Consider the following 24,504-nt stretch of genomic DNA (forward strand, 5'->3'; position numbering starts at 1 on the left):
CTGCTAATGTACGAATTCTAGAAGTGAATTAACTATGAAATTACTCAGCTCTTGTCTGCCCCCCCCCGCCCCCCAGTAAGGGTACCTCACTAGACAAGCTCTAGGAGAAAACTGCCACATAAAGAAATTGGTTTGGGAATCAACAAGTTAGATTTGATTTAGTGCTGGAAATAAGGAAGCTGCTTGTAACTGTTTGGAGAAGGATCTTTTTGTTTTATCTATTTTTCTGATCCATGCTTGCAGTCGTTTATCTTTTCAGTTAGGTTATTTAAAAGGAAAAATTGAAATAAAGAAATACATACATACAAAACAAAAACAGACAACAGTTTCTAGTAATAATTATTTCCCAAGGATGCATCAGTCTCTTGCGGCAATAACAGGAGAAAATCTTTAGACACACTTTACAACAAAGAATTATGTGGCACAAGCTGTGGTGGAAGATGACTGCATCCATGAAGGTTTGTGCCAAATAAGACTTGTTAATTCTAAAGATGCTGCAGTAATAGTGCACTTTTAAAACCTTTTAGAAAGCAAATAGGACGGATAGGGGAGGAGGGAACAACAGGAGTTCAAAATTAGCTTATTTTAGACAAGCAGTAATAAGATCAATAATAGTATTACAGAGGGTAAAACCCAGTACTAAGTTACAACTAGAGTAGGCCCATTGAATCAGTGGGGATTTGATGAGTCAAATCCCCTTTAAGTCCTACTGATTTTGTGGGCCTACTCTAGTTGCAAAGGCACAGTGGTTAAACCGCTGTACTGCAAAACTGTGGTCACGACCTGGGGTTCAATCCCAGGTAGCTGGCTTAAGGTTGACTCAGCCTTCTATCCTTCTGAGGTTGGTAAAATGAGTACCCAGCTCGCTGGGGAGGGGGGTGGCGGCAATGTGTAGCCTGCATAATTAACTTATAAACCGCCCAGAGAGTGCTTGAAGCACTATGGGGCGGTATATAAGCAGCACGCTTTGCTTTTTTGCTTTGCTTTAGCCATTTTTTAAAAATTAGGTGACTATTACACAGACAGCTTTACCTTTATATGAGGAAGGTAAGAGAGGCAGTGCACTTCATAGCACACTGTATGGGTGGAAATAAGGTCTTTTCTCATTAAAGAGTGTAGCTACATCTGGGGGATGAGTTGCATGGTCATGCTGTGAACAGAATGCTGGGAATTGAGTACGTATTAGAGTGAAAGATGGGGAACCAATTCAAATTGCCCAGCATCTCTGGATGATCCTGCCAGAGTTTGTTTTACCATTGTTAACAGCAGCAAACAGAAATAAAGCAGGTGCACACCACCTCACCACTGTTCACCATGCCAAAAACCGTCTTTTCCTTTACAAAGAAAACTGGGTTTCCTGGCTACGTTTCTGTAAACCACAAGATACCGAACTGTGGTCTTTTGCTGAGTAGCAGCTCTCAAATGAAGCATGGAAAAAAATGCAGAGAAACTGTTAGGGGGTCATCCATTTCCACATGTTCATGATGCATACAGGCATCCATCCTTACTGTAATTAACTTGTTGCTGTTTCAATAGAAATAATGTACTCTGTTGTTTCAGGAACTCAGAATTACTTGGAGCTGCATATATGATAAGGAGAAAAACAACATCTGGGTTCTTATGACCCCATTTCCATTTCAGTTGGCTATGGTAGCTGGGAAATTGTGGAGGTTATTGTCCATAAAATTAGTTATCCCAAGCTCCTTAGGTGCCAAATATAACAGACTATTCCTTTACCACTACAATTGTTTTAAAATGGACATCAAGGAAATAGTTGTTTTCCTGTTCATGGACTGTATATGTGTTTCTATTTAAGGTCAGCATTGGACTGTCCTTAACAGTCTATATAGCTGTTTTCTTACAAATGAAAGTGCTTGGGCAGTAGATTTACCATGTATGAGTTACTACACAGATGGATGTAAACGTTAACAGATCACCAAGAATAATATGATTTGAGATTATTAGTAGAAAATCTGATTAGCCAAAAAAGGTGATAATGTTCCACAGTAAGATAAAGGATACAGTTTTAATGGGGAAATTACTCTTGTCTAACTTAAATCCAGGATGAGTTTAAGAGTAAATAGTGAATGTTCCATTTGTTGTTGAAGAGACTTTTGTGATCTTTATGGGCTAGAAAATACAATGGTTGTGGAAAGTTACTGTATTCTAAATGTACCTGTTTCCCTGAAAATGTGACCTAACCTGGAAATAGGGCCTACAAGATTTTTCAGGATGCTCGTAATACTGTATAAGCCCTACTCCAAAAATAAGCCCTAGTAAGTGAAACCTGGCCCTCCACCATTGTGCAGCAACCAGAAGATAACATGACTGTAAAATAAAGCATCCCCTGAAAATAAGCCCTAATGAGTTTTTTGGAGCAAAAATTAATATAAGAACCTGCCTTATTTTTGGGGAAACGCAGTATAAGAATATGATTCTACTTGTTTTGGGTGGTATCTAATGCTAGACTTTGCCTGGTGGAACAATAGAATCTAGCAGAAATGGGAAGAATTGGTCTCTCCCCACTGTAAACCTCTGTTCCCCCTTTTACTTAGACTGACACTGAATGTTCAAGCTGAGTGAAGAGCTGAAAGAGGGAGGGAAGACAAAGGGAGTTCTCCCTGTGGTATGTTGAATTTAGATCTTTATTGTTTTAAAGACAGAAAAATCCTCCCCAGTGCCCCCCTGCCACAAATATTTTGCTTGGGCAAGCACAGATTTCAGAATACTCATTTGAACACATAGATCTGCCCTAGGATAGGGCACCCAGTGTGGTTGATTCGTGGTAGTGTCTGACTAGGACAGGGAAGATCCAGGTCCCGACGCTGCTGAGCCAAGAAGATCACCAAGTACCCCCAACTCACTTGCTCTTTCCATGATCTACTACTGTACAGGCTAAACTCTATCCAGTCTTCATCTTCTTGAAGGAATGGTGGGATGTAACTAGTAAATAAGGCTATTCATTATATTGCTTCAAATCCCAAACACATTTTGAAATATGACTGAATAACATTAGATTAGGAATGGGGTAAGGGTAGCTTTCCACATGGCTCTAGACCCCAACTCAGGATAGTCACTGAGGAAGGAGAAGAGCATTAGAGTCCACCAATGTCTGGAGGGCCACATGCCTCCTGTGTTTCAGTTGGAACCTTCTTCAATTACTTTTAACTGAACTTGCTTTTTGGACATTGCTGCAGGTTTCTTTTTTCACTAGAGTACATAAAATCATGCCACTCTGTGGTTATTCCCCCCCCTTGTTCTTTTGAAAAATATGGCAGCAGTAATTCCTCTGCAACAAATAGCTTGTACTTTGAAGTACAACATGTCTCGCAGGTCTGAGCCCAAGGGACCATCTAGTCTAAAGTCTTACTATCCCCATGGTTACAAAAACGCAAAATCTTTGGAAGGAAACAAGCTTACCCCCCTCCCCCACTGCGTGGTGATGTCACTGACAGCCAATCCTGCCACTGCAGCTGTTTCATAACTGCAAACACTGGAATCAGCATGACTAGAGCGGGTGCCAAGGAAACAGGCTGAACCTGCGCTTGAACATTGTCCTACACAGACGTTGAAGTCTGATGGGAAGGGAGGGGAAGGGCTGTGGACAAGGGGGAAGGCCAACAGCACATTCAGCTTGCAAAATAAAAGTGTGACAGTCCCTGGTGCTTCCAATCTCGGCTCCCTTTTTTCCCCCCTGTCAGGAGTGGGTGGAGAGTCAAAATCCACACCAAGGCAGGAAATTGTCCTGCCCGAGGTGTCATTCCACTTCAGATTTTCTTCTTACATTGTGTGAAGTCACAGTCGGGAAGAAAGGAATTCAAAGAGCGCACACACACTTATGCAAGCAAGCTTTCAAGCCGTGGAGCAACAATCAGGATGGAAGCGGTAGAGCGGCCTTTGTCGGAGAGAAAGTCGGGCCAGACCTTGGAAAAGACTGCTATGAAACCAGGAGGCAGAGAAGCCCTGTTGCATGTTGCTGGAGGTCTGGTGTTTTGTGTGGGAGTTGTAGTTTCAGGGGTCCTGGATGGTGTTCATACGGAGATTGGGTATGAGTACTATGCTGAACCCACTGTGCCAGAGTTGCCGGCTATTTTGGCCATGCCTGCCAATTGCTTAGTCAATGTGGCCTACATACTTCTGGGCTGGTACTGGCTGCCCTCAGGTGACGGGGATGGACCGATGCACTACCTCCAGGAGGTCTTTGCCCTCATGGCACTCATGTATGGACCTGTACAATGGGTTAGGCTCTGGACGCAGCATCACTGGGCTGCTATCTTGGATCAGTGGTTGACATTGCCAATTTTTGCTTGGGCTGCTGTCTGGTGCCACTTCCTGGAGTACGGTTGGCAAACCAGGACTTTTCTAGCTATAGAAGTTACTTCATTGGCAAGCTATATTCTGGCATTGCTTCACAACCAAGGTTTTGAGCTGGCATTGGCTGGACACATCTTTGTTGTTGTTTGGAGGGCACAGAAGGTGCAGAGGCATCTGGGCAATGCCATGTCCGCCTGGATCATGATACTGGGGATGGTTTCTTGCCTGGGTTTTGTAACTCTCAAGCTGTTGGACCAGGAGCTGGCAAGGTGGCCACCCTTCCACCGTTTCACTGGCCATTTTTGGTCCAAGATCTGTGATGTACTGCAATTCCAGTGTGCTTTTCTTTTCTTTACCCGACTGAGAAAATACCAGCTTAAGTGTCAATGAATTAATCCACAATCTTAATAACCAAACTTTATAGCCTTGTTATTAAAGGACAACAACCACTGGCATAATGGACAAAGGATGTAAAATGGTCAGATTTGAAAGAATAAACAGATCATAAAAATAAGTGTTCCAGCTTATCTAAATATGAAATAAGATAATAGGAGTGTTGGTTTCTATAACATGTAGTTTATTTCCTGCCTCCACCTGTGGGCTTTAGACATGTAATGGTGCTTTTACAAATCCATGCTAGAGGAATAAAACTGGGTACAGTATTTACTGGCAGATACCTTTGCTGTTGAATATACCCTGGCTCACAGCTGATTGGAAAGATTGTGGCTGAGTAAAAGGAGGTGGCAGTCTCTGAAAAATGACCTAACGTTTCAGGATTTTAGCTCCTCCATTTAAACTCATGGGGAAAGAATTTCCACTCTCAGCATTTCTCCTCCTGCAATAGAAGAGAACTGAAGTGCAGACAACCAATAAAGAAACAAAGATACTGTATTTTGAAAGCCATGGGAAACAAGTGTATTTCTCTGCTATACTATAGAGATAACACAGTACAGGGGCTGGAGAACTGCCAGATGTTTTGAACTGCAACTTCCACAATCCTGATTGTGGCTGGGGTTTCTGGAAACTGAAGTCCAAAACAACTGGCTTACTCAAGGTTCTGCATCATATGATATCTTCCCATCCCCAGATCACTAAGGGCTGCCAGGCTTACAAACTCCTGCAACATGTACTGTCTTTCAGCTTAAGTGGCCTTAGTTAACTCGTCATATGCCTCTATTCAGAGCAGGTAGTCCAGCTCATGTAAGTGCAATGTGGTACTTTTGTGTCGTGGTTGGGAGGTTGGGGTGGGGAGTGGGGAGTGCTAATGCTATGATACATGTTTAATTTCCTCTAGTCATTTACATTCGCAATCTGGAGCCGGAAGACTCAAGTTGCAGTAATTGCCAGAGATATCCGACACATATCCGACACATCGATAAAAATTCAATCTATGGAGACATGGCAACTGTTCTTCTCACCGCTGTAACATCAAGACTAACATATTGTAACATGTTCTTGCCAGGCTATTCTCAGTACTTTCATTTTTTAAATATCAGTTACTCTGAACATGAAATCTGCCCTTTCAATTGCCTAACCCATTATCCATTGTGGGCTGAGATCCGCAGGAGATGCCCTTCCTCTCAGTTCTGCTATCTTTTGAGGCATGTTCAATGGGGATAGCAGAGATGGCCTTCTTGGCAGCTGCTACCAAACAATGTCAGTCTCTGGGGGAAAGCTAGCACAGCTCTTTCTCATTGTCTTATTGGCAGGAAAAGGACCTTCCTATTCAGGCAGCCCATATGCATCTGCCTGTCTGTTGATGGGCTTTAACAAATGTGGTCTATTTTTTGAAAAATATGATTATTATTTAATTGCAATGTTAGGTGTTCGGAACTCAACTGTTTTAATACTGAGTTTAATCATTTAATATTTATAACCTCCTATGTTTCTATCTTCACTCATTGTTAAATATATAGTAGGTTGCCTTGGAGCCCAGTTCTAAAACAAGTAAATATATTTATTTGGCTTTGAGCTTTGTATACCATAGTAACCCCTGAATGTCCACTTTGGAAAAGCTGGTGGGGTAGGGGACAACAGGTAGAATTTCCAGACTGCATGCAGGGTTGCTGTTAGTTTTTTCCCCCTTAGCCACTATGGTGGAGAGAAGATCACTGGCTTTCCAGGCTGCTTTCACAATTACTTGTGCATCCTGTATCTTGTCTAAATAAACCATTATCTCTGGAGATAGCGTAGTATAATCTGAAAACCAGAAGGACATAGACTAGTTACAAATATATAAAATGTTTTATTATTTGTATCAGTTCAAGTATCCCTGGAGACCAAGACCAAGATAATCCACACTCTTGTATTTCCAGTCATCATGTATGGGTGTGAAAGCTGGACAGGGAAAAATAGTGCTGGAGGAGAGCTTTGTGGATACTCTGTATTGCCAGAAAGAATGAGTGGGTCCTAGATCAAATCAAGCCTAAACTATCGCTGGAGGCAAAAATGTAGAAATTGAGGATACCCTACTTTAGGCACATCATGAAAAGGCAGGATTCTCTGGAAAAGACAATAATACTGGGAAAGGTTGAAGGCAGCAGGAAAAGAAGAAGGCCAAATAAGAGATGGATTGAGTCCCTAAAGGAAGCCACAGGCTTGAGTCTGCAAGAGCTGAACAAGGCTGTTGAAGACTGGACATTTTGGAGATCTCTCATTCATAAGGTCACCATAAGTTGGAGATGACTTGATGACACACAATGGCAACAACAACCAGTTCAAGAAAAAATTGTGTGTAGTGAGGAATCTACTTGGGGGAGATCACACTAGTAAAATCCACATAATAAGTACTGTCCCCCTGAATTCTCATGTACAGATTCTGGTCCCCACTGAAATAGACTCCAGTTCCTGTTTTGAATCATGCAGCTGCCCTGGTGCCAGATTCCATGAAAAACAAGTCTATCACAAGATGGCTGGTAGAGCGCATTTACGCATGCCAGCCAACCAGCAGAGTCCCTATAATCTGCAAAGTGCCATTAGCGCAATGAGAACTTTAATCCTTTCATATCCATCAAATTCATCATTGAAATTCATCACTTTCTTCAGGTTCACGAGGAGGTTCTGTAACATCCCCTGGAAAAGGCAAAAAGAGAAAACTTTACAACCAATGCTCCACCCTTTTGCGCAACATAACCCTTCTAAGTTCCCCCTCTGAGTATACAGATCACAGCTGCCACAGGGCATTCTATCACACTCACTGCAAGAACACAAAAATCAAAATCATAGAGCACTGGCAGTGAGGGAACAGACAGTCCTAAAACTTGGGTCTGCTCTGCAGATCAGCTGCCACTGACTGACAAGATGATTCCTCCTTTTGGTGAAAGAGGCTCTAGGTTTAGTTCTCCAATGAAAGCTTGCCCTACATATCCTGAGAAGAATTCCCCAAAGTAGAGTTTGTTGACCTTTTGCAGGCTGCATTTTTCAGAATTGGGAGCCAGGCCGTGTTTAGTTTTAGGCCCTCTTCCTTTCTGTTGAAGCTCTGTTTATGTTTATGGATATCTGAATTTTCCAATTTTCCAATTCTGAAAAATACAGCCTGCAAAAGGTCAACAAACTCTACCCAGCCACAAGTGCCAGGGGGCCAGGGATCACTGCACAAAAAAGACCAGCTAACGACACCCATCAATCAGAGTGACAGATAATCTCTTCCCCCCCTTTATCACAACAAAAACATACTGATCACCCTATCTCCTGAAAAAAGACAAAAGCTGTTCCCACAGCTATAAATATTCAACTATCAAACAAAGAGCAACAGAGCATGGACAGAGTTCCTACCCCAGTCTTCTGAAGATGCCGGCCACAGAGACTGGCGAAACGTCAGGAAGAACAACCTTCAGAACACGGCCAAAAAACCCACAACAACCATTAGATCCTGGCCGTGAAAGCCTTCATGAATACATTAAATATATATATTTTGGTCACTAGAGGGCACAAGGGGTTTCTCTTTTTTCAGAAACCCTTACAATACATACATACTGAATATTTTTCCTCTAAATACAAACATTGTACATGCAATTTAGCCCCACACCTTTAGGAATGTAGCCCTCAAGTTGCTGGCAAATCTGAAAAATGACCCTTGGTTTGCCCAATGCTGCCCGTCCCACCCTAATTCAATAGGGTCATTTTGAAGTTGAAATGAAAATAATGCCATCTTCCAAAAGTAGCTGCAGCAGTAGAAGAAAAGTGGGAAGACTACCTTCCCCCGGAGGCACAGAGGCAAATAAATCTAGGCTATTCAGCACTCCATAGTGGTAGAGGTCCAGCTGTTTCATCAAGCGCCTCCGTGCTGGGTTGATGATGATCTGAGGGGCAGAGTCATCTGCAGGGAGAAAACAGCCAATCACTGAGTGGCAACCTGCCCCAGGGATAAGATAGTCATTGCAGGCCCAGCTCTGGGTGTCCCTCCCCTTCTAAGTAAAGGTGGGCGCCTACCAAGAACAGGGCCCTTCTTGGTAGTTGCTTTCCTTCCCCCATTTGTGCCAGTTGGGGTTTCCTAGATGTCAGATTGGGGGGAGGGGGGAGAAAAAATGTTTTCCTGCATGTTTGAAAATGCCCATATTTTACTGTTGTTTCTTCAAAGGTTGATAGGTGCTCCTGCTATTTTACTCTAGATTTACTGTTATTTAGTTAGTTAAATTTTAATGTTTTCAATGCAATGTTAAGAGCCCCTTGAGAATGTTGCAATGAAAAGCAAAGTTTACAGTATTTTAATAAATGAAAGTAAATGAGGGACAGATTAATGATTTTAAACTGGAGATGTGGTTTATTAATGTCAGGCAATGCAGGACAGGAGCATTCTGCAAAACAAGAAATAGGAAAACAAATGTTGAAAAAATGAAGAATGCTGGCAGCTATCAAAAGAGCCGTAATTCTTCAGAGGTGATTCAAGAGTTACACACTTTACAGTAAAATACACAAACCAGTGAGGCACCAACATATATATAACAGGAGCCTTCCTGATACCAAGTCAAACCATTGTCCGAACAATGGCTACAGTACAAGTGAGGAACCTTCAGAGCTGCACTGGGGCCACAGTGGACTATCTATGGGACAAATGACTAATTTAGGGATGTGGTGGAAACCTTTCCCAGGCTTAGACATGATAAGCATTAAAACTTAGGCCTCCTGTATGTAGAACTGGTCCTATATGTTCACAGTCAAACAACAAAGCCAAGAATAAATGACTATGTGAGTTGGTAGCTTAAAAGCTGAACTGCATCATTTCTCTCTCTCTCACACACACACACACACAACACACACACACACACACACACACACACACACAGGAAAGAGCAGAACCATAAGGACTGACATCTGGTAGATATGGCACTTGTGTGAACCTAATTCAGATGCTGGTGCACATTCTTTATACTTGTAGTCCAAAAATCAACTTTTGCCTTTTATCATTTTCTAGGTATGTTTGGCTCATATTCAGGCAAGATTTCAAGTTGTTAGGACAATCTTTAACAATTCAGATAAGAGCTAAGAAAAAAAATATCCTAACCATTAACATTTCTTTAAGACCAATAGGTCTTCCTGTACTTAATAAATGCATTACATTGAGGAAGGGGAGGGGGTGTCCATATATTATTAGAGTACAACTCACACAATCCCTCTTCACTAGCTGTGTTGTGTGGGATTGATGGGAATTGTAGACCATCATAATCCAGAAGGCTACAAGCTGCTCATGTTTTTGCCTTTGAATACTTGATTGTCATTTGCCAATAGGTGTTTGGTCAAAAAACGGAGGCTAACTAAAGGAGGCATGTGGGGTGGGAAAAGGAGTAGATGGACACACAAAGTCTCTCACCTTGTTGGCCTAGAGAGACACTCCCTCTGGGGACGCTTCTGTAGCTCACCAACCCAATGTTGGCTTCTACACTTTCATCACTTTCCTCAGGTTGGTTCAAAGGTCGGGAAGGGTATGAATCTTCTTGTGGAACATGTGATTGTCTTGAAGGTAGCACAGATGCAGAAGATTCCCCATAAAGTAATAACTGTTGCCTTTCCAGCTCTTGGTACACCTGTAAGGAACAGCAATAAGTATCTCAGCCTCTTAGCAATAAGCTCCAGGGCATAGTCATTACCTAGAAATCCAAAGGGAAACAGATAATATACCATGTTTTTCCCCCAAAATAAGACAGGGTTATTTTCAGGGGATGTTTTTTTTTTTCATGTACAACGCTACATTTATTCAAATACAGGCATGCCATCTTCTGGTTGCTGCGCAGTGGTGGAGGGCGGGGTTTCACTTATTTTTGGGGAAACAGGGTAACAGTGAATGTGTTGACCTGACCACTATGAGAGAACCAGTTTTCCTCTCACATCTTTATGAAGCTCTTTCAAAGGACAGCCATCACATGTAAAGACAGTGGTGAATTAAATACTACAGGCTAGCTGCGGACATCTTGGTATCAGTATAAAGCAGATGATGCAGAAGAAACCAAAGCAATTAGGTAGAACTTGGGTCAGGGTGCCACGTACTAGACCAGCTGGCACCAGCCCACTTCTCATCCTCGCAGGTAGATTCGTATAATAGTCAACTCCCTGGAAGCTCCACAGTCCAGTACAAAAGGGACCTTCCAAAAATTCTGAATCACCCCCATAGTTTAAATTTGAAGGGTCCAAAGAGAGGGATACTATAACTGTGAAGTAGCAAGTTAACATTGACCCTCAACAGTCTAAATATTGTGCACAGATGGGCTCTAATAATAGGATATTCAAAGTTTATGTTCCAGTTCCCCACAACTAACACAAGAGATGTGTAATAATTACTTTGTAAATTAAGCATAGTTTGGACCAATTTTTTAGAGGACCGGATGAGAAAGGTGCAATACCAGATTAAGGAATTGCAGAAAAATTATGCTTCACCTATAAATCAAAGTTATCTAAGAAAAGAGCAGGGGGAGTTGTGGTAAATGCAGTCCGCTATATGAGGGTAAAATGCTTGTTTCTGCCAGTTGGCCTGAGCTCTTCCTAACCTACTGAGGAAGGCTGACATGTCAACTACTAAGAAGTTTGGGTGGAATGGATTCAGAAAGAAAAGAAAGCAGGCAGCTTGAATGTTGGTCAGTGGTAAGACACATGTACATGTGCATGTACAAACAGCACACACTCAGCAAGCAGAGACAAATGGCATGTGTAAGTAAGTTTAGTGATGTAAAAGGAGAATAGGCTTCATATGAACATAAAACATCATCACCACAGCATAGATATACATAGGTATTCAGTTTGCTTTACAGCAGTAATAAAAAAGAAGTCCAGGATTGTGATACGAACATGGTCAAAGGCTTGTGGCGCAGTGGTTAAACCGCTGTACTGCAGCCAAAACTGTGCTCATGACCTGGGGTTCAATCCCAGGCAGCCGGCTCAAGGTTGACTCACCTTTCTCTCCTTCTGAGGTTGAGTACCCAGCTCACTGGGGGGGGGGGGGGGCAATGTGTCGCCTGCATAATTAACTTGTAAACCACCCAGAGAGTGCTTGAAGCACTATGGGGTGGTATAAAAGCAGCACACTTTGCTTTTGCTTTGCTTTTTGTGTGGCAGAATCTTAAGCAGAGTCTGGTATCTGTGACCTGAGCTCTCAAAACAAGGACCTATATAATCAAATGCCAGCTTTGTACACCTACCTCAGCCATTTGGGGACGATGCTTGGCCCGTCGGTGGAGGCACTGGCAAGCCAATTTTCCTATGGTTGCAGCTAGCTGCTCTGGACAAGGCCCGGCCTGCGGGTCCATATACTTTTTGTAGAGGCGAGAGCCAAGTTGAGCTACTTGGGAGCAGCTGGAAGTTTCTGTGGCAGATGATGGTTGGGCTCCTTGCTCTTCCTCTTCATTTAGCAGATCCTTCTGAAGACAGATAAGTGGACAGTCCATCAGAAAGCTAGTTGTGTGGGGGTTGGCAGGGATGAAGCAGCCGCAGGACTGATTGGCGGGCATCAGTGAGGATCACTGCACACTAATAAGCTGGTGGGGATGGGGGGAAAATATGACAGCTTCTCACCAAATACTTGCTACGTCCACGTGAATCCACCTCCATGGACCGTCTACCTGTCAAGAGCTCTAACAGGACCTGTGAAATGAAGAGGGGCTGTGTATATGTCAGCTGGAAAGCATAATAACAAGGGAGGAAAAGAGGGAGGATAGAAGAGGGCTACTGAACAGGAGTGCCTTGCCATCACCCCTTTTAAGTACTGGTCTGGAGAATTCTGGGAGCTATAAGTGGAAAAAGAGTAACTTCTCTGATTCTAGTTCAGTCGGCCAGTATCTCTGTGTCTTCTCTGAAACTAAAGAAGGCCGAATTGATCTTATTTATACCCTTGGATTTCAGTACAATCAAAACATTTTAAACCAAGCCTCTGGATTCTCAGAAAGTTAATATCCCAACACCTTGCTTTCCTAGCTTGTATGGATGCCAGGATCCTGGCTCTCTAGGGCTTGAGCACAGAATCACCCCTCCTATGTGTTAACAGAGGTTAATATCATTCCCAGAGCACAGTGCAATACAGTATGGCTATTTCATATCCATTTATACTAATTTCATTCAATGAAGTGTTTCCCTATTTAAACTTATTATTTTCTCATGTCATATAATTTTATATAAATTTATAATTGGCACTTTGCTGCTTCTCAGTTCTTCTATCATGTAAACAATCAATCATGCATTGTAATACATATTTTAAAAAATCTTATCAGTGGTGATTAAAATAAGGATAACAATGCCATAACTAAAAATCAGGATCAACTAGTGTTATTGCCCTTGTGAATCCAGCCTACTGATTTGATAACTCCAATAATCTGTAGAAGTGCCACCATCACTATCTGTCAAAAAGCTCAGCCATTATACGTTGTGGGATGTCCCAGAGACCAATACGGTTATGTAATGGGGTTTCTCTCCATAAAAGGTAAAGGTAAAGGTTCCCCTTGACCATTTTTGTCCAGTCGTGTTCGACTCTAGGGGGCAGTGCTCATCCCCGTTTCCAAGCCACAGAGCCAGCGTTTGTCCGAAGACAGTTTCCGTGGTCATGTGGCTAGCGCGACTAGACACAGAATGCCGTTACCTTCTCACTGAGGTGGTCCCTATTTATCTACTTGCATTTGCATGCTTTCAAACCGCTAGGTTGGCGGGAGCTGGGACAAGCGGCGGGAGCTCACTCCGTTGTGTGGATTCGATCTTACGACTGCTTGGTCTTCTGACCCTGCAGCACAGAGGCTTCTGCGGTTTAGCCCACAGCGCCACCACGTCCCTTTCTTTCTCTCCATAGTTCTGCATATAATTTGTTAAACAATAAGTACAGTAATTATGTCTATAAATTGGCTGCTCAAAGGGAGAAATCTTCCCTTAAAACCTTCTTCCTGATGGTTAAGTACAGAATTCAAGAGAAAAACAGGTGAGAGGCAACACAAAACAGTTTTTAGTGCTTTCAGATCTTAGCTCTCTTACCTTGCTGTAAGTTTTCCTTTGCCTGGGGTGTTTTTACTCTTTCCTTCTGGTTTTATCAGATTCTCTCTCTTCAGATGTTATTCTACTTTTGGCATTTTATATTTCTAATAGTTTGTACAATGTCCAGAGGACTTTGGTATTAAAACAAACCAAGGACAGTACAGATTAAGTGCCATGGGAGATATATAGCGTGTTTCCCTCCCCCTTTGTGCCATTAATTAATAAGTCCTTCTATTTAATAATTTCTGCTTGTGCAGAAGCCAACAACAGGCATGAGAGCATAACGGATCTACCCTGTTACTGTTAGCACACACAAGTGTTACCTCAAGATAACAAACCTCTGAATCTTGACTCAGCACTGAATATCTTTTCAAACTGGTCATATCCCCCAGCTTTTCTGACTCATCAAATTCTCTCTCTCTCCAGTTTGGGAGGGCTACAGAGGTCCTGTGAAGGGCATGAAGAAGCAGGAGGCCTGGATAAAGCATGTGTGAGTCAGGGAACTGGAGAGGGAAGTAGCAGATGTATGAGAGTATGAGGTCAACTTGTTTGTTAAAAAGATGGACAGAAAAGATACAGACCAAAAATATTTTGAAAACAGGGAGAATCTTCTGACACTAAAAGCTGCTTGAGAGTGGCTCTGTGACCTGCCCTGAGATCTTGTGATATAGGGTGGGCTATAAATGTTTTTAAATGACTAAATAATAAAGAGACTGTCCTGAAAGACAGCTGGATTTCCTTTGTTAGAAGTTTGTAAGCAGAGGCCTGATAGCCGTGTCATTGGCAGGGAGGCTGGGAATTAGACACCCTTGGTTTTTTTCCATCCATCGAATGCCTTCATCGGATTATCTTTGCTGTATTTTTCCCATTGTCAAATGACTTACCACGCCAAAACTAAAAACATCGATAGCGGTAGAAAGCATCCCCGTCCGGATATATTCAGGGGGTAGGTAGGCCAGCGTGCCTTGCACTGTTTGGGTCCGGCCCAGTGAGCTGCTCATAGTTCCCTGTTTTGGTCGGCGGCTAAACCGTGCCAAGCCAAAATCAGCTAGTCGAGGGTTGAGTGCCCCATCCAAGAGGATGTTGGAACTGCGAGGATCAGGAAAAAGGACAGAGGTTACTTTCAGTCTGTACACATGGCCTCCCATGCTCTCATCCTGAACACGAGCCTTAACAAGTATGAAATGCAAAGGCCTTTAAGCTGTCTTCATCTTGTCACTGTGAATTCTTCATCAAAGTTATTCAAAGTGTACACCCAGAAAGGTCCAGTTCTGCAGGATCTCTCTTATTTTACATCTCTCCCTTTACAGAGCTCCAGTTAGAGTGTCAATCTATGTTCATTGTTTACAAGGAGAAGGAGAGGGAATGTTACACGGCATGGCAGGCTTGGCTGTATCACTGAAACTTTATTTTAACAACTCCTCTGGCTTTTGAGACGGCACCGGACGTTGCCCACACACTCCCAAGGACATCGTGAAAATCCATAATGGCTGGAAATAAATATGGTGTTTGGGGGGAAAAAAAGAAAGAAAAAAGAGCCAAGATGTTTTGGAAGCTGACTGGCACCCAACATCACATTTTTGTGCTGAGGACTTTATGTTTTTATGGTGATCCACAGATCAAACCCAGTATGGCCTGAGGACTGTTCTGGCTTTGTTTTTATGGTGATCTGTGGATTTGGGGCATCTTCACAATGCTTTGGAAGAGAAGATTTCTTATGGGGCTGACATGCTCCAAAATAGAACAGTTACCATGTTTGCTAAGGAGGACAAGGGAGCCAAGACATCAGCAGTTTAATGGACAATTAACAACAACTCCTTCTGAGTAACAAAAGCTGCAGCGCTCGAAGGGGATATCCTTAGCTTAGCTATCTCTGACAATGTCCCAAGCTACAGTTTTCATTGTGCAAAATACTGACTCTCATGATTCGAAATCTTACTTATGGACCCAAGTTTTAATCAAGGAAGTTCAACTTTGTTTCTTGAATTCCATTCACTCTAAACTTTGGGAAGAGGCGTTCTGTCAGGTATCAAGGTCCCAAACTGTTTATGGCCTTATAAGTTAGCACCATCACCTTGAAGCTGGCACGGGAATGGACAGGTAACCAGTGCAGGGTGGCCAGGGTGGGAAAAATATGTTGATATTTCTTTACACCACCCAGTAATCTGGCTACCATCTTCCGGACCTGCTGAAGTTTCTGCAGCAGCCTCATGGGCAGCCCCACATATAGAGCACTACAGTAGTCTAATCTCGACTAGTGCATGACAGTCCATGAATCAACATGGTGAGGGACTTGGTATCAAGGTAGGGATGCAGCTGGGCAATCCAACCAACTTAGGTGGAAATAGGTGGAGTGAACCACAGACACTGTCTGAGGCTCCATTGACAGCGCTGGCTCCAAGAGTACACCCAAGCTGCAAACCTCATCCTTAGCAGAGAGAGCAGCCCCCTCCCAAAATAGGAGGCGGCACCCAACCCACAAACACTACAGGTATCCATCCACTGGATTTCCATCTTGTCCAGGTTCAGCCTCAGTCTATTATCTCTCATCAACCCCAGCACATTGTCCAGGCAGCGCTCAAGGGACAGAACAGCATCCTCTGCAGAAGGATGGAAGGAGAGATAGAGCTGGGTGTCATCCCCATATTAGTGACCCGAAACTCCAAAACTCCCGATGACCTCCCCCGGGGGCCTCATATAGATATTAAACAGCATTGGGGAGATGATCGACCCCTGAGGGACTCCACAATTAAGAGTCCAAGGAGTGGACATCATCTCGCCAAGCTGTACTCTCTGAGGATGGTCCTCAAGGAAGGACCAGAGCCAGGCCAAGGCCAGGCCACCAATCCCCAACCCAGAGAGACACCCCAGGAGGATACCATGGTCGAAGGTATCAAAGGCCGCTGATAGGTCGAGGAGGTCCAACAAGCACATTTTGCCCCTTTCTGTCTCCCTCAAAAGATCATCTTCCAGAGCCACCAATGCCACCTCTGTGCCATGGCACAACCTGAAACTGGACTGGAATGGATCAAGGGCATCGGTCTCCTCCAGGAGTGCCTGAAGCTGATCAGCCACCTCTCTCTCCACTAGCTTGCTGAGAAAAGGAACACTGGCAACAGGTCAATAGTTGTTAATATCATCTGCCACCACATGCGGCTTTTTATGAATAGGCCTAATTGTCTCCTTGAGGGCTCGAGAAATCCTGCCATCAAGGAGAGACCCATTAATAATAGCTGTGGCCCATTCTGTTGTTACAGGCCTGGCTGCTTTTATGAGCCAGGCCAGGCAAGGATCCAGGGAGATTGCAGTGGCTCTACTGCGGTCAAGCACCCCGTCGACCTCTACCAACGTCACAGGCTGAAACTGTGTTAAGCTCACCAGGTAAGGTGGTGCAGTGGATGTCTTGGCTTGACCTACTGAAGAAGAAAGAGGGTCAGGGTCTCGGCAGATGGCCTCCACTTTATGTTTTTTAAAAGGCCGCAAATTGGTCACAGTAAATACTACTGGGAGGCCTGTCACTGTGACCAATCCCAGATGCCTGACGTGATTTTTGTGGTTTTTAGATTAGATTCCATTGGGGCCCATCTCCAGATGCTCTCCAACCTCCTCCTATTGTGCTTTATTGCCCACAGTTGTTGGCCTTACCAGGAAGCTGGGCAGACTCGGCAATAGAGGGGGCCTTTGGGTGCGATCATGTCACTCATATAGCACCTTGAGTTCCACAACAGAAGGAAAGCAGGCTATAAAAGTGAACCAAAGGGTGAAATATAATAAATGTGTGACAGACCCTAGCTAGGCCTTCTAGTTTTCACTGCTGAGAAACATGAACTGAGTATGCAAAACAGAATATATGCAAAACAGAATATATCCAATATTTTTGTGGCTCTACATCCCAGGGACAAGATCAGCAGTGGAGGACAAACCATATCTTTGGGAGAAAGCTCAGGATGAAACTGCTTCGAGTTATCATACCCGCTTCCCATCCAGTCACAGAGATGTGAGAAGCTGCTTTATTTTCGTTCAGGTAATTGGTCCAGCTAGCTCAGCACTGTCAACTCTGACTGGCAGCAATGTAAAATAATGGCTGCCATGTGCTAAGCAAGTTCCATTGCTCTTGCTTAATGTTCAAGCATGTTAAATCAGTGCTTGGCATCAGTAATGGGTTGGATAAGAGCAAACAAACTGAAACTTAATCCAGACAAGACAGAGGCGCCCCTGGTCAATCAGAAGGCAGATGAGGGAATAGGGGTACAACCTGTGCTAGATGGGGTTATACCCCTCCTGAAAACTCAGGTTTGCAGCTTGGGTGTACCCCTAGATTCATCCCTGAGACTGGATGACCAAGTTGTGGTGATGGCCAGAACTGCTTTTGCAAAGTTAAAACTGGTGTACCAGCTGCGCTCATTTCTTGAGCTTTCTAATTTGGCTACAGTGACACATGCCTTAGTTACATCTTGCTTGGATCACTCTAACGCTCTTTGTGGGGATGCCTTTGAAGGTTCGGAAGCTTCAGCTGGTGCAAAACAGACTACTGACTGGGGCCAGCTACAGGGAGCATATAAGGCACCTGTTACAAGAATTGCACTGGCTACCAGTCCATTTCTGGAGCCAATTCAAAGTGCTGGTCATTACCTATAAAGCCCTACACAGCTTGGGTCCGGGCTACCTGAAGGACCATATCTCCCGACATGGGCCTTCTCAGCATATGAGATCATTAGAGGTGGCCCTCGTCTCAGTCCCTATGCCAGCGCAGGCATGGCTGATGGGGTCATGAGAGAGGGCCTTCCCTGTGGCAGCTCCCAGGCTCTGGAACACTCTCCCTCGAGAGATCAGGATGGCTCGCTCTCTTTATCCTTCTGCTGACAGCTAAAGACCCATCTTTTCAGGCAGGCCTTTAACAACCTTTTTAAAGTTAAGGTAGTTTTTGATGTTTACTTGCTTTCAATTATTCAATTGTATTTTAATTAGTATATAGTTTAATTGTTTTTTTTTTAATGTTTAACTTATTATGTTTTAAAGTCTATTCTTTTTAATATTGTGAGCCAGCCTGGGTCCCCTTATGGAGAGAAAGGCAGCCTGTAAATAAAGCAAGCAAGCAAACAAACGCACGCTCCAAAAATGGCAAGGGCAAAAGTGAAGTCAAACGCCTCGTTTTCCTTCCAAAGCAACAGACGTACACTTTCCAATGGTTTTGCCAAAAATGAGACGTAACGCTTAGATGTCTTCCTCAGGACAGGCGGACTTCCTCCCTCTCTGCCTGCTGTCTTGTGGCATCATGGGGCACAAAGCCCTGGATCTGCTGCCTTGCAAGAACCCAGACTTCCTCCCAACAGAGAATGGGCGGAGGAGCAGAGGGCGCCCTCTCCTCTGGAGGAAGCAACACCCTCTCCACTTCTAGATTGAAAATCATGCCCCTTATGATGGTTGCATCCTGTCTTGGGGGAAGTTCTCCTCCTTTCTCTCACCTCTTCACATCTCCATGGATGAGACTGGGAGAGTCACTGTGCAGGAACTGTATGGCCCTGGCCACGCCCACGGCCACATGGAGTCGTTGGCCCCAACTAAGGCCAAGACCGGCCTAACAAAGAAACAGACAAAGAGAAACAGGTCAGAGAACAAGGGCGATACTGTAGCCTCCTTCTCAAGAACCCATTATATACACAGGGACAGAAGATAGACAGACAGACATATAGACACACACACACATTTGTATGGGTATGTCTACCTATATCTACATATCTATGGAAACACACAAATACATGCACACCCATCCATATATATTTATGCATACATGTGACACACATACCTTCCCTTTATTTATTTATTTATTTATTTATTTATTTATTTATTTATTTATTTATTTATTTATTCATTCATTCATTCATTCATTCATTCATTCATTCATTCATTCATTCATTCATTCATTCATTCATTTATTGCATTTATATGCCGCCCATCTAGACATGGTATACTCTGGGCGGCTCACAACATACAAATAGCAAACAATTTAAAATATACACAATTTACATAGATAAAAACAGAAAAATATATAATCAAAGAACTTACAATTTTAACAATCAATTTAAAGCAAAGCAAAGAGTCCCAAGATGGCATGAGTTAAAAGGAAAGAAATAAGAAATAAGCATCACTTAATTGACTGGAGGGAAGGCCTGCTTGAATAGCCAAGTTTTCAGTTGGCTTTTGAAGACACCCAGCGAGGGTGCCAGCCGAATTTCAGTAGGTAACTAGGAAGAAAAACAAGAATGGAGAGGAGTACATCTGGGTACCTGTCCATGTAAATGATCCTCCAAGGAGCCTTTGGGAAGGAAGACGTAGACAAGGCAATAATGGCCTTGTTCAGCACAATAACCAGCAAACTCTACAATATTGGGATGGCGAAACCTAGGAACAGGAAGGACGCTGTTAAGAAATGGCAGCTATAGCCTGGCCCCTGCTCCTTCTCCTCCACACCTGTAATTCTGCATAACCCCTAAATGTGCTATCCCAATTTTTGAGAACCCACTCTGTTATCACTTACTAGACCTCTAGGGTTCTCACCGGGAAAGTTTTTCCACCTCTGTGACAAAGCTGTTCTTTACTACCGTCCAATCCAAGTCTGCTTCCTGTTAGTCAGATCAAAGGAAGAAAAAGAAAGAAAGTTTGTAAGTCACCACTGGGAGCAACTTCCCCTGAGAACATTTCATTGGGACAAACAGAACACTCAAAAGATGTGCATTTTAAGTGGAATGAAAGGATTAAGCCAGCCCTCCATCCCCCATCTTGCAACCGAGCACAAAGGACATGTGGTGGGACAATGGAGAATGCTGTTGTACTGCTAGTCCCATTACCAGAACTTGGAAATGTTTGTGGTTAACTCCCAGAAATCCTAGCCACCATCACCAGTGGCCCTGCTGCCTCGAAGATTCTGGGAAATACAGTCAGAAAAAAAAAAATTATGCTTCCGTATCCTGTGATTAGCCTGAATACTGTTCACCTCCATGAGCCTTGGCACTCCAGAGTCTGAACCAGCACTCTTGCTCAGCTCTCCTACCAAGGGACCCTCCCATTAGAGATGTCAAGAACTGAACCTGGCCATTTATGGGTAAAGTATATAGTTTGTTATCAAGCCATCAAGTTTTCCTGTGTTGTATTAGTTTGAAACGGGGCAAAAAGAACAATGGGATACAATATTGAGGCTCGCAACCTGGGGCCCCACCTTAGATTCAGATCTGTCAGAAATACCTCCTTCAGCAGTTTGACAGCATAGACAGTGTTGCGCAGCCGAGCTTGGTAGACACAGCCAAAGCCTCCTTCACCAATCTTTAGGTGCTCTGAGAAGTCGTCCGTGGCCTGGCGCAGTTCCTCTAATCGCCACTCAAAGGGACACGTAAGCGAGAGAGAGCTAATAGCCTGGATTGGGGATGGGAAGAGAAAAGATAAACATTTTAAAAGGGAAGAAACCACCCAACTCCAAAAACAGGCATTCCTCAATAAAGCTCAGCTTCCTCTAACTCCATGCCAAGGGCACTGCAACTTTCAAGTTCCTTGTTTCCCGCCACTAACTGCTTCCTTACCAACCCTCCAAAAGAACTCTTGGAGAGAGATGCAAAGGCAAGGTTAAAACGTGAACTATCGTGCCTAATATTTAGTAGGAGTGAGTTCCATGGGCAGAGAGTGGCTTTGGAGAAACTATCAGCTTGGGAGCATGCAGCTCTTGGATTGCAATTATCTATCAGACCAGAGTGACATAACCAATAGAAGAAATGATGGTAGCTCCAACCCAACAGCATCTGGCAGGCCACAAGTTGCCCACCCTTATTCTAGGCAAATGAAGGGGAACAAGGAGTAAGGAATAAAAAAAGAGATACCTGGAATTTAAGGAGAAGTCCAAAGTTACAGAGCAGCAGAAAAAGAGAGGTGGTGGAGAAGAAGGAAGGAGAAATCTTAGGTGAGCAGCAATACTGAAAAACAGGGAGCGGGGTGAGATGTTTTTGTATAAGAAACAGGAACACCAAAAAATATACAAAATTAAGAGAATAAACCAGCATTTTCATGGTATCAGGTGAGAGAATAAACCTTTGAAACAGCAAATTTCCTTACACTTAAAAATCATTGTGTACATTCTCTAAATAACTACAGTGGTGCCTCGCTTAACGAGCGCACCATACAACGACGAAATCGCATAGCGATCCCTTTTTTGGGATCACTAATGCGATCGCTCAACGTTTTTTAGATAGGGCAAAATTCGCTTTGCGAAGATCGGTAAGCGTTTCGCTTACCGATCTTCGCAAAACGAAGCCCGACGATCAGCTGTTCAGCGGCCAAAATGGCTGCCGGAAGCCCGGAAATGGCCCAAAATGGCCGCACGCAGCGTTTTCGCGCCCTCGTTAAGCGAGGGGAGGGCGCGAAAATGGCTGCCGGCCATTAAGAAGCATTGCTGAACGGTCAGTATTCGGCCCATTTGGAACGCATTAAACCATGTTTAATGCGTTCCAATGGAATTCCCTGCCCCGTTCAACGATGCTTCAGCATAGCGAAGGTTAATCCGGAATGGATTAACCTCGCTATGCGAGGCACCACTGTATTTCAACACTCTTCTATGGTAGGTCAGTGTTATTCTCAGATCACAGATTGGACTGGTAGAGGGAGTGTTCCTGAGAGCAACGGCTTCCCTAAGGTCACTTAATAACTTTGAAACAAAGGTTAATTTTGAACCAGGGACCTTCCTGGGAGCTCACACTCTTAGTAACCACCATGCTGGCATGAAGACAACAGATTTTGAAGAGTTAATCAAATTAGGTTGGCCGGGACTGTTGAGAGATAAAAACATGGGAGGAAAGAGGAATGAAGAAGTGCTCCTAAATTCCTAGCTTGACAGGGGGGAAAACAATGGGGGTTATCAAGAACATGGGGTTGGCAGAGGAACTAGTGGAAGGAAAAGGCTGGACTAAGAAAATATGAAGTTGAGATGATTACAAGCCACCCAGGAAGGAACAGCAGAAAAGTTAGAGCAGATGGAAAACACCAAAGTACAGAGCACTGAAATTCCCTCCTTAACAGGGAAGTGACGAGGATGAGTAACGGAAAGAAGAGGAAGAAAGAGGTACTGACGTAAGTGGGCATCGGCAACCCCAACCAATACATGGAAAGAGGAAGAAGCGCCACCTAAAAATAGCAGGAGGGGATCATATATGAGAAGATGACAGCAAAAGAATGTGACTAAGGAAGGAAAAGACAGTTATATGTGGCATGTAAAAAAGAAAAAAGAACAGCCCCTGAATCTCTAAAACAGGGGTGTCAAACTCAAATTCATCGGGGGCCGCATCAGCAGTTTGGTCCCTATCAAAGGGCTGGTTGTATCTGTAGGGCGCCCTTATGGGGGGAGGGAGGGCTGCGTGGTGGGGTTGCGCCCGGCGTGCTGAGCGGCTCCTTGTGTTGGACGGGCGGGCGCTGTTGATTGGCAGGCGCTTGACAGTGATGGGCAGGAGCCCTTCCATGGAAACCGAGCCGAGGGAGGGCGGGGGCGGCCAATCTGGCGGGGGGCCCCTCCCTCTGCGGCAAATCAGGAGCGGGTGGGAGATGCGCGCCAAGGGAGGAGGAGGACGTCCGGGGTTTTCCCTTGTTCTCTCTCTCTCTCTGTGTCTCTCTCTCTTCCCCCCCTCAAGTCATCATCCTCCCCCTCCTCCCCCCCACTCCCCCCTCCCCTTGTGCCTCCCGCCCTTTCCCGCCCGCCCTCGACCACTTGAGGCAACCCGAGTGCCAAGGCGCAGTCCTGCCTCCCAGCGCCTCTGCGCAGCGCCCGCACTGGGCGGCTCCGGCTCCGACTGCGCTTGCGAGGGGGGGAGAAAAAAAAAAGCCCTGAGAGAGAGAAAGGCGAGGGGCGACGGGAGAAGACGAGGGGCGGCGTGGGGGGCGAAGCAAGAAGGAGGCGAGCCCCCTTGCTTGCTTTCGCTCCGGGGATTTGGAGCCAAGGGTGGCGGTGCCGGGGCAGTGGCGAGGGCACCCGGGAGGGACGAGAGGGGGGGGGAACCCGTGGTCCGTCGCCTCAGCGCTCCATGGGCGAGCGGGTCTCCTCAGGGATGCCTCAGCCCGATGGGAGGGCGAGGCGGAGGGCAGCGCCCGGCCGCCTCTCCGGCCTCTCCTTCAGCCGTGCTTCTGCCCCCCCCGCCTCAACTCGGCCGCCCCCATGTTCCAGCTGCCCCTCCTCAACTTCAGCCCTCAGCAGGTGGCCGGGGTGTGCGAGACCCTGGAGGAGAGCGGCGCCGTGGAGCGCCTGGGGCGCTTCCTGTGGTCGCTGCCGGTGGCGCCGGTGGCCGGCGAGGTGCTCCACCACAACGAGTCGGTGCTACGCGCCCGCGCCGTCGTGGCTTTCCACGGCGGCCACTACCGCGAGCTCTACCACATCCTGGAGAGCCACAAGTTCCCCAAGGAGTCGCACGCCAAGCTCCAGGCCCTGTGGCCCTGTCCCCATCAAAGGGCCGGTTGTATCTATAAGGCTGGCGGCAGCTCCGCAGGCCATCAGACGAGTTCTGGCGGGCCGGATTTCGCCCGCGGTCCTTGTGTTTGACACCCCTGCTCTAAAACAGTGGTTCTTAACCTTTTTGAAAGAAACGCCCCCTTGAGCCATTGAGGAAGTTATCATCGCCCCCCCCGAGATGATATCTTACCTACCTACCTACCTAGCTACCTACCTACCTACCTTGTCTCCCTCCCCACCCGGGTGCAAGGCAGCGCTTCACGGGGCGAGGA

The 24,504-nt window shown here is 45.0% G+C and overlaps 2 protein-coding genes, 2 long non-coding RNA genes and 1 pseudogene across 9 annotated transcripts in view; 4 read left to right on the forward strand and 1 right to left on the reverse strand.

Moving 5' to 3' along the window:
• LOC140704727 (uncharacterized) overlaps window positions 1-24,504 on the forward strand; it is a 33,005-nt gene that overhangs the window by 1,133 nt on the left and 7,368 nt on the right. The gene's annotated exons all lie outside the window — the stretch shown is intronic.
• On the forward strand, window positions 3,648-4,828 carry TMEM187 (transmembrane protein 187). Its single transcript, XM_020792944.3, has one exon. It carries the CDS (start codon window positions 3,877-3,879, stop codon window positions 4,702-4,704), a length of 828 nt encoding a protein of 275 aa, XP_020648603.3. The 5' UTR covers window positions 3,648-3,876; the 3' UTR covers window positions 4,705-4,828.
• IRAK1 (interleukin 1 receptor associated kinase 1) overlaps window positions 6,540-24,504 on the reverse strand; it is a 33,375-nt gene continuing 15,410 nt past the window's right edge. For 2 of the 6 annotated variants that reach the window (XR_013542282.1, XR_013542284.1), the window contains exons 5-15: window positions 21,624-21,716; window positions 20,998-21,165; window positions 20,314-20,378; window positions 20,043-20,157; window positions 19,221-19,333; window positions 14,640-14,844; window positions 12,316-12,384; window positions 11,943-12,161; window positions 10,124-10,337; window positions 8,342-8,632; window positions 6,540-7,386 (exon numbers count right to left, since the gene is read on the reverse strand). Coding sequence is in view for 3 of the 6 variants with exons in the window: in XM_020793065.3 (XP_020648724.3) it covers window positions 7,334-7,386; window positions 8,510-8,632; window positions 10,124-10,337; window positions 11,943-12,161; window positions 12,316-12,384; window positions 14,640-14,844; window positions 19,221-19,333; window positions 20,043-20,157; window positions 20,314-20,378; window positions 20,998-21,165; window positions 21,624-21,716 (1,437 nt within the window). In the remaining 3 variants the exon portion in view is untranslated. Of the gene's footprint in view, window positions 7,387-8,341; window positions 8,633-8,797; window positions 9,111-10,123; window positions 10,338-11,942; window positions 12,162-12,315; window positions 12,385-14,639; window positions 14,845-19,220; window positions 19,334-20,042; window positions 20,158-20,313; window positions 20,379-20,997; window positions 21,166-21,623; window positions 21,717-24,504 lie in introns of those variants that run through there. The other 4 variants (XM_020793065.3, XR_013542283.1, XM_020793067.3 and 1 more) reach the window with 4 other exon arrangements.
• Window positions 8,798-10,919, forward strand: LOC144587108 (uncharacterized). The gene is made up of 2 exons (XR_013542287.1): window positions 8,798-9,501; window positions 9,663-10,919. It is a non-coding gene; the product is annotated as an uncharacterized LOC144587108 (long non-coding RNA).
• Window positions 23,814-24,334, forward strand: LOC140704726 (homeobox protein SIX6 pseudogene; annotated as a pseudogene).

The sequence above is a fragment of the Pogona vitticeps genome, chromosome 2 (assembly GCF_051106095.1).
Source record: "Pogona vitticeps strain Pit_001003342236 chromosome 2, PviZW2.1, whole genome shotgun sequence".
Lineage (NCBI taxonomy): Eukaryota > Metazoa > Chordata > Lepidosauria > Squamata > Agamidae > Pogona > Pogona vitticeps.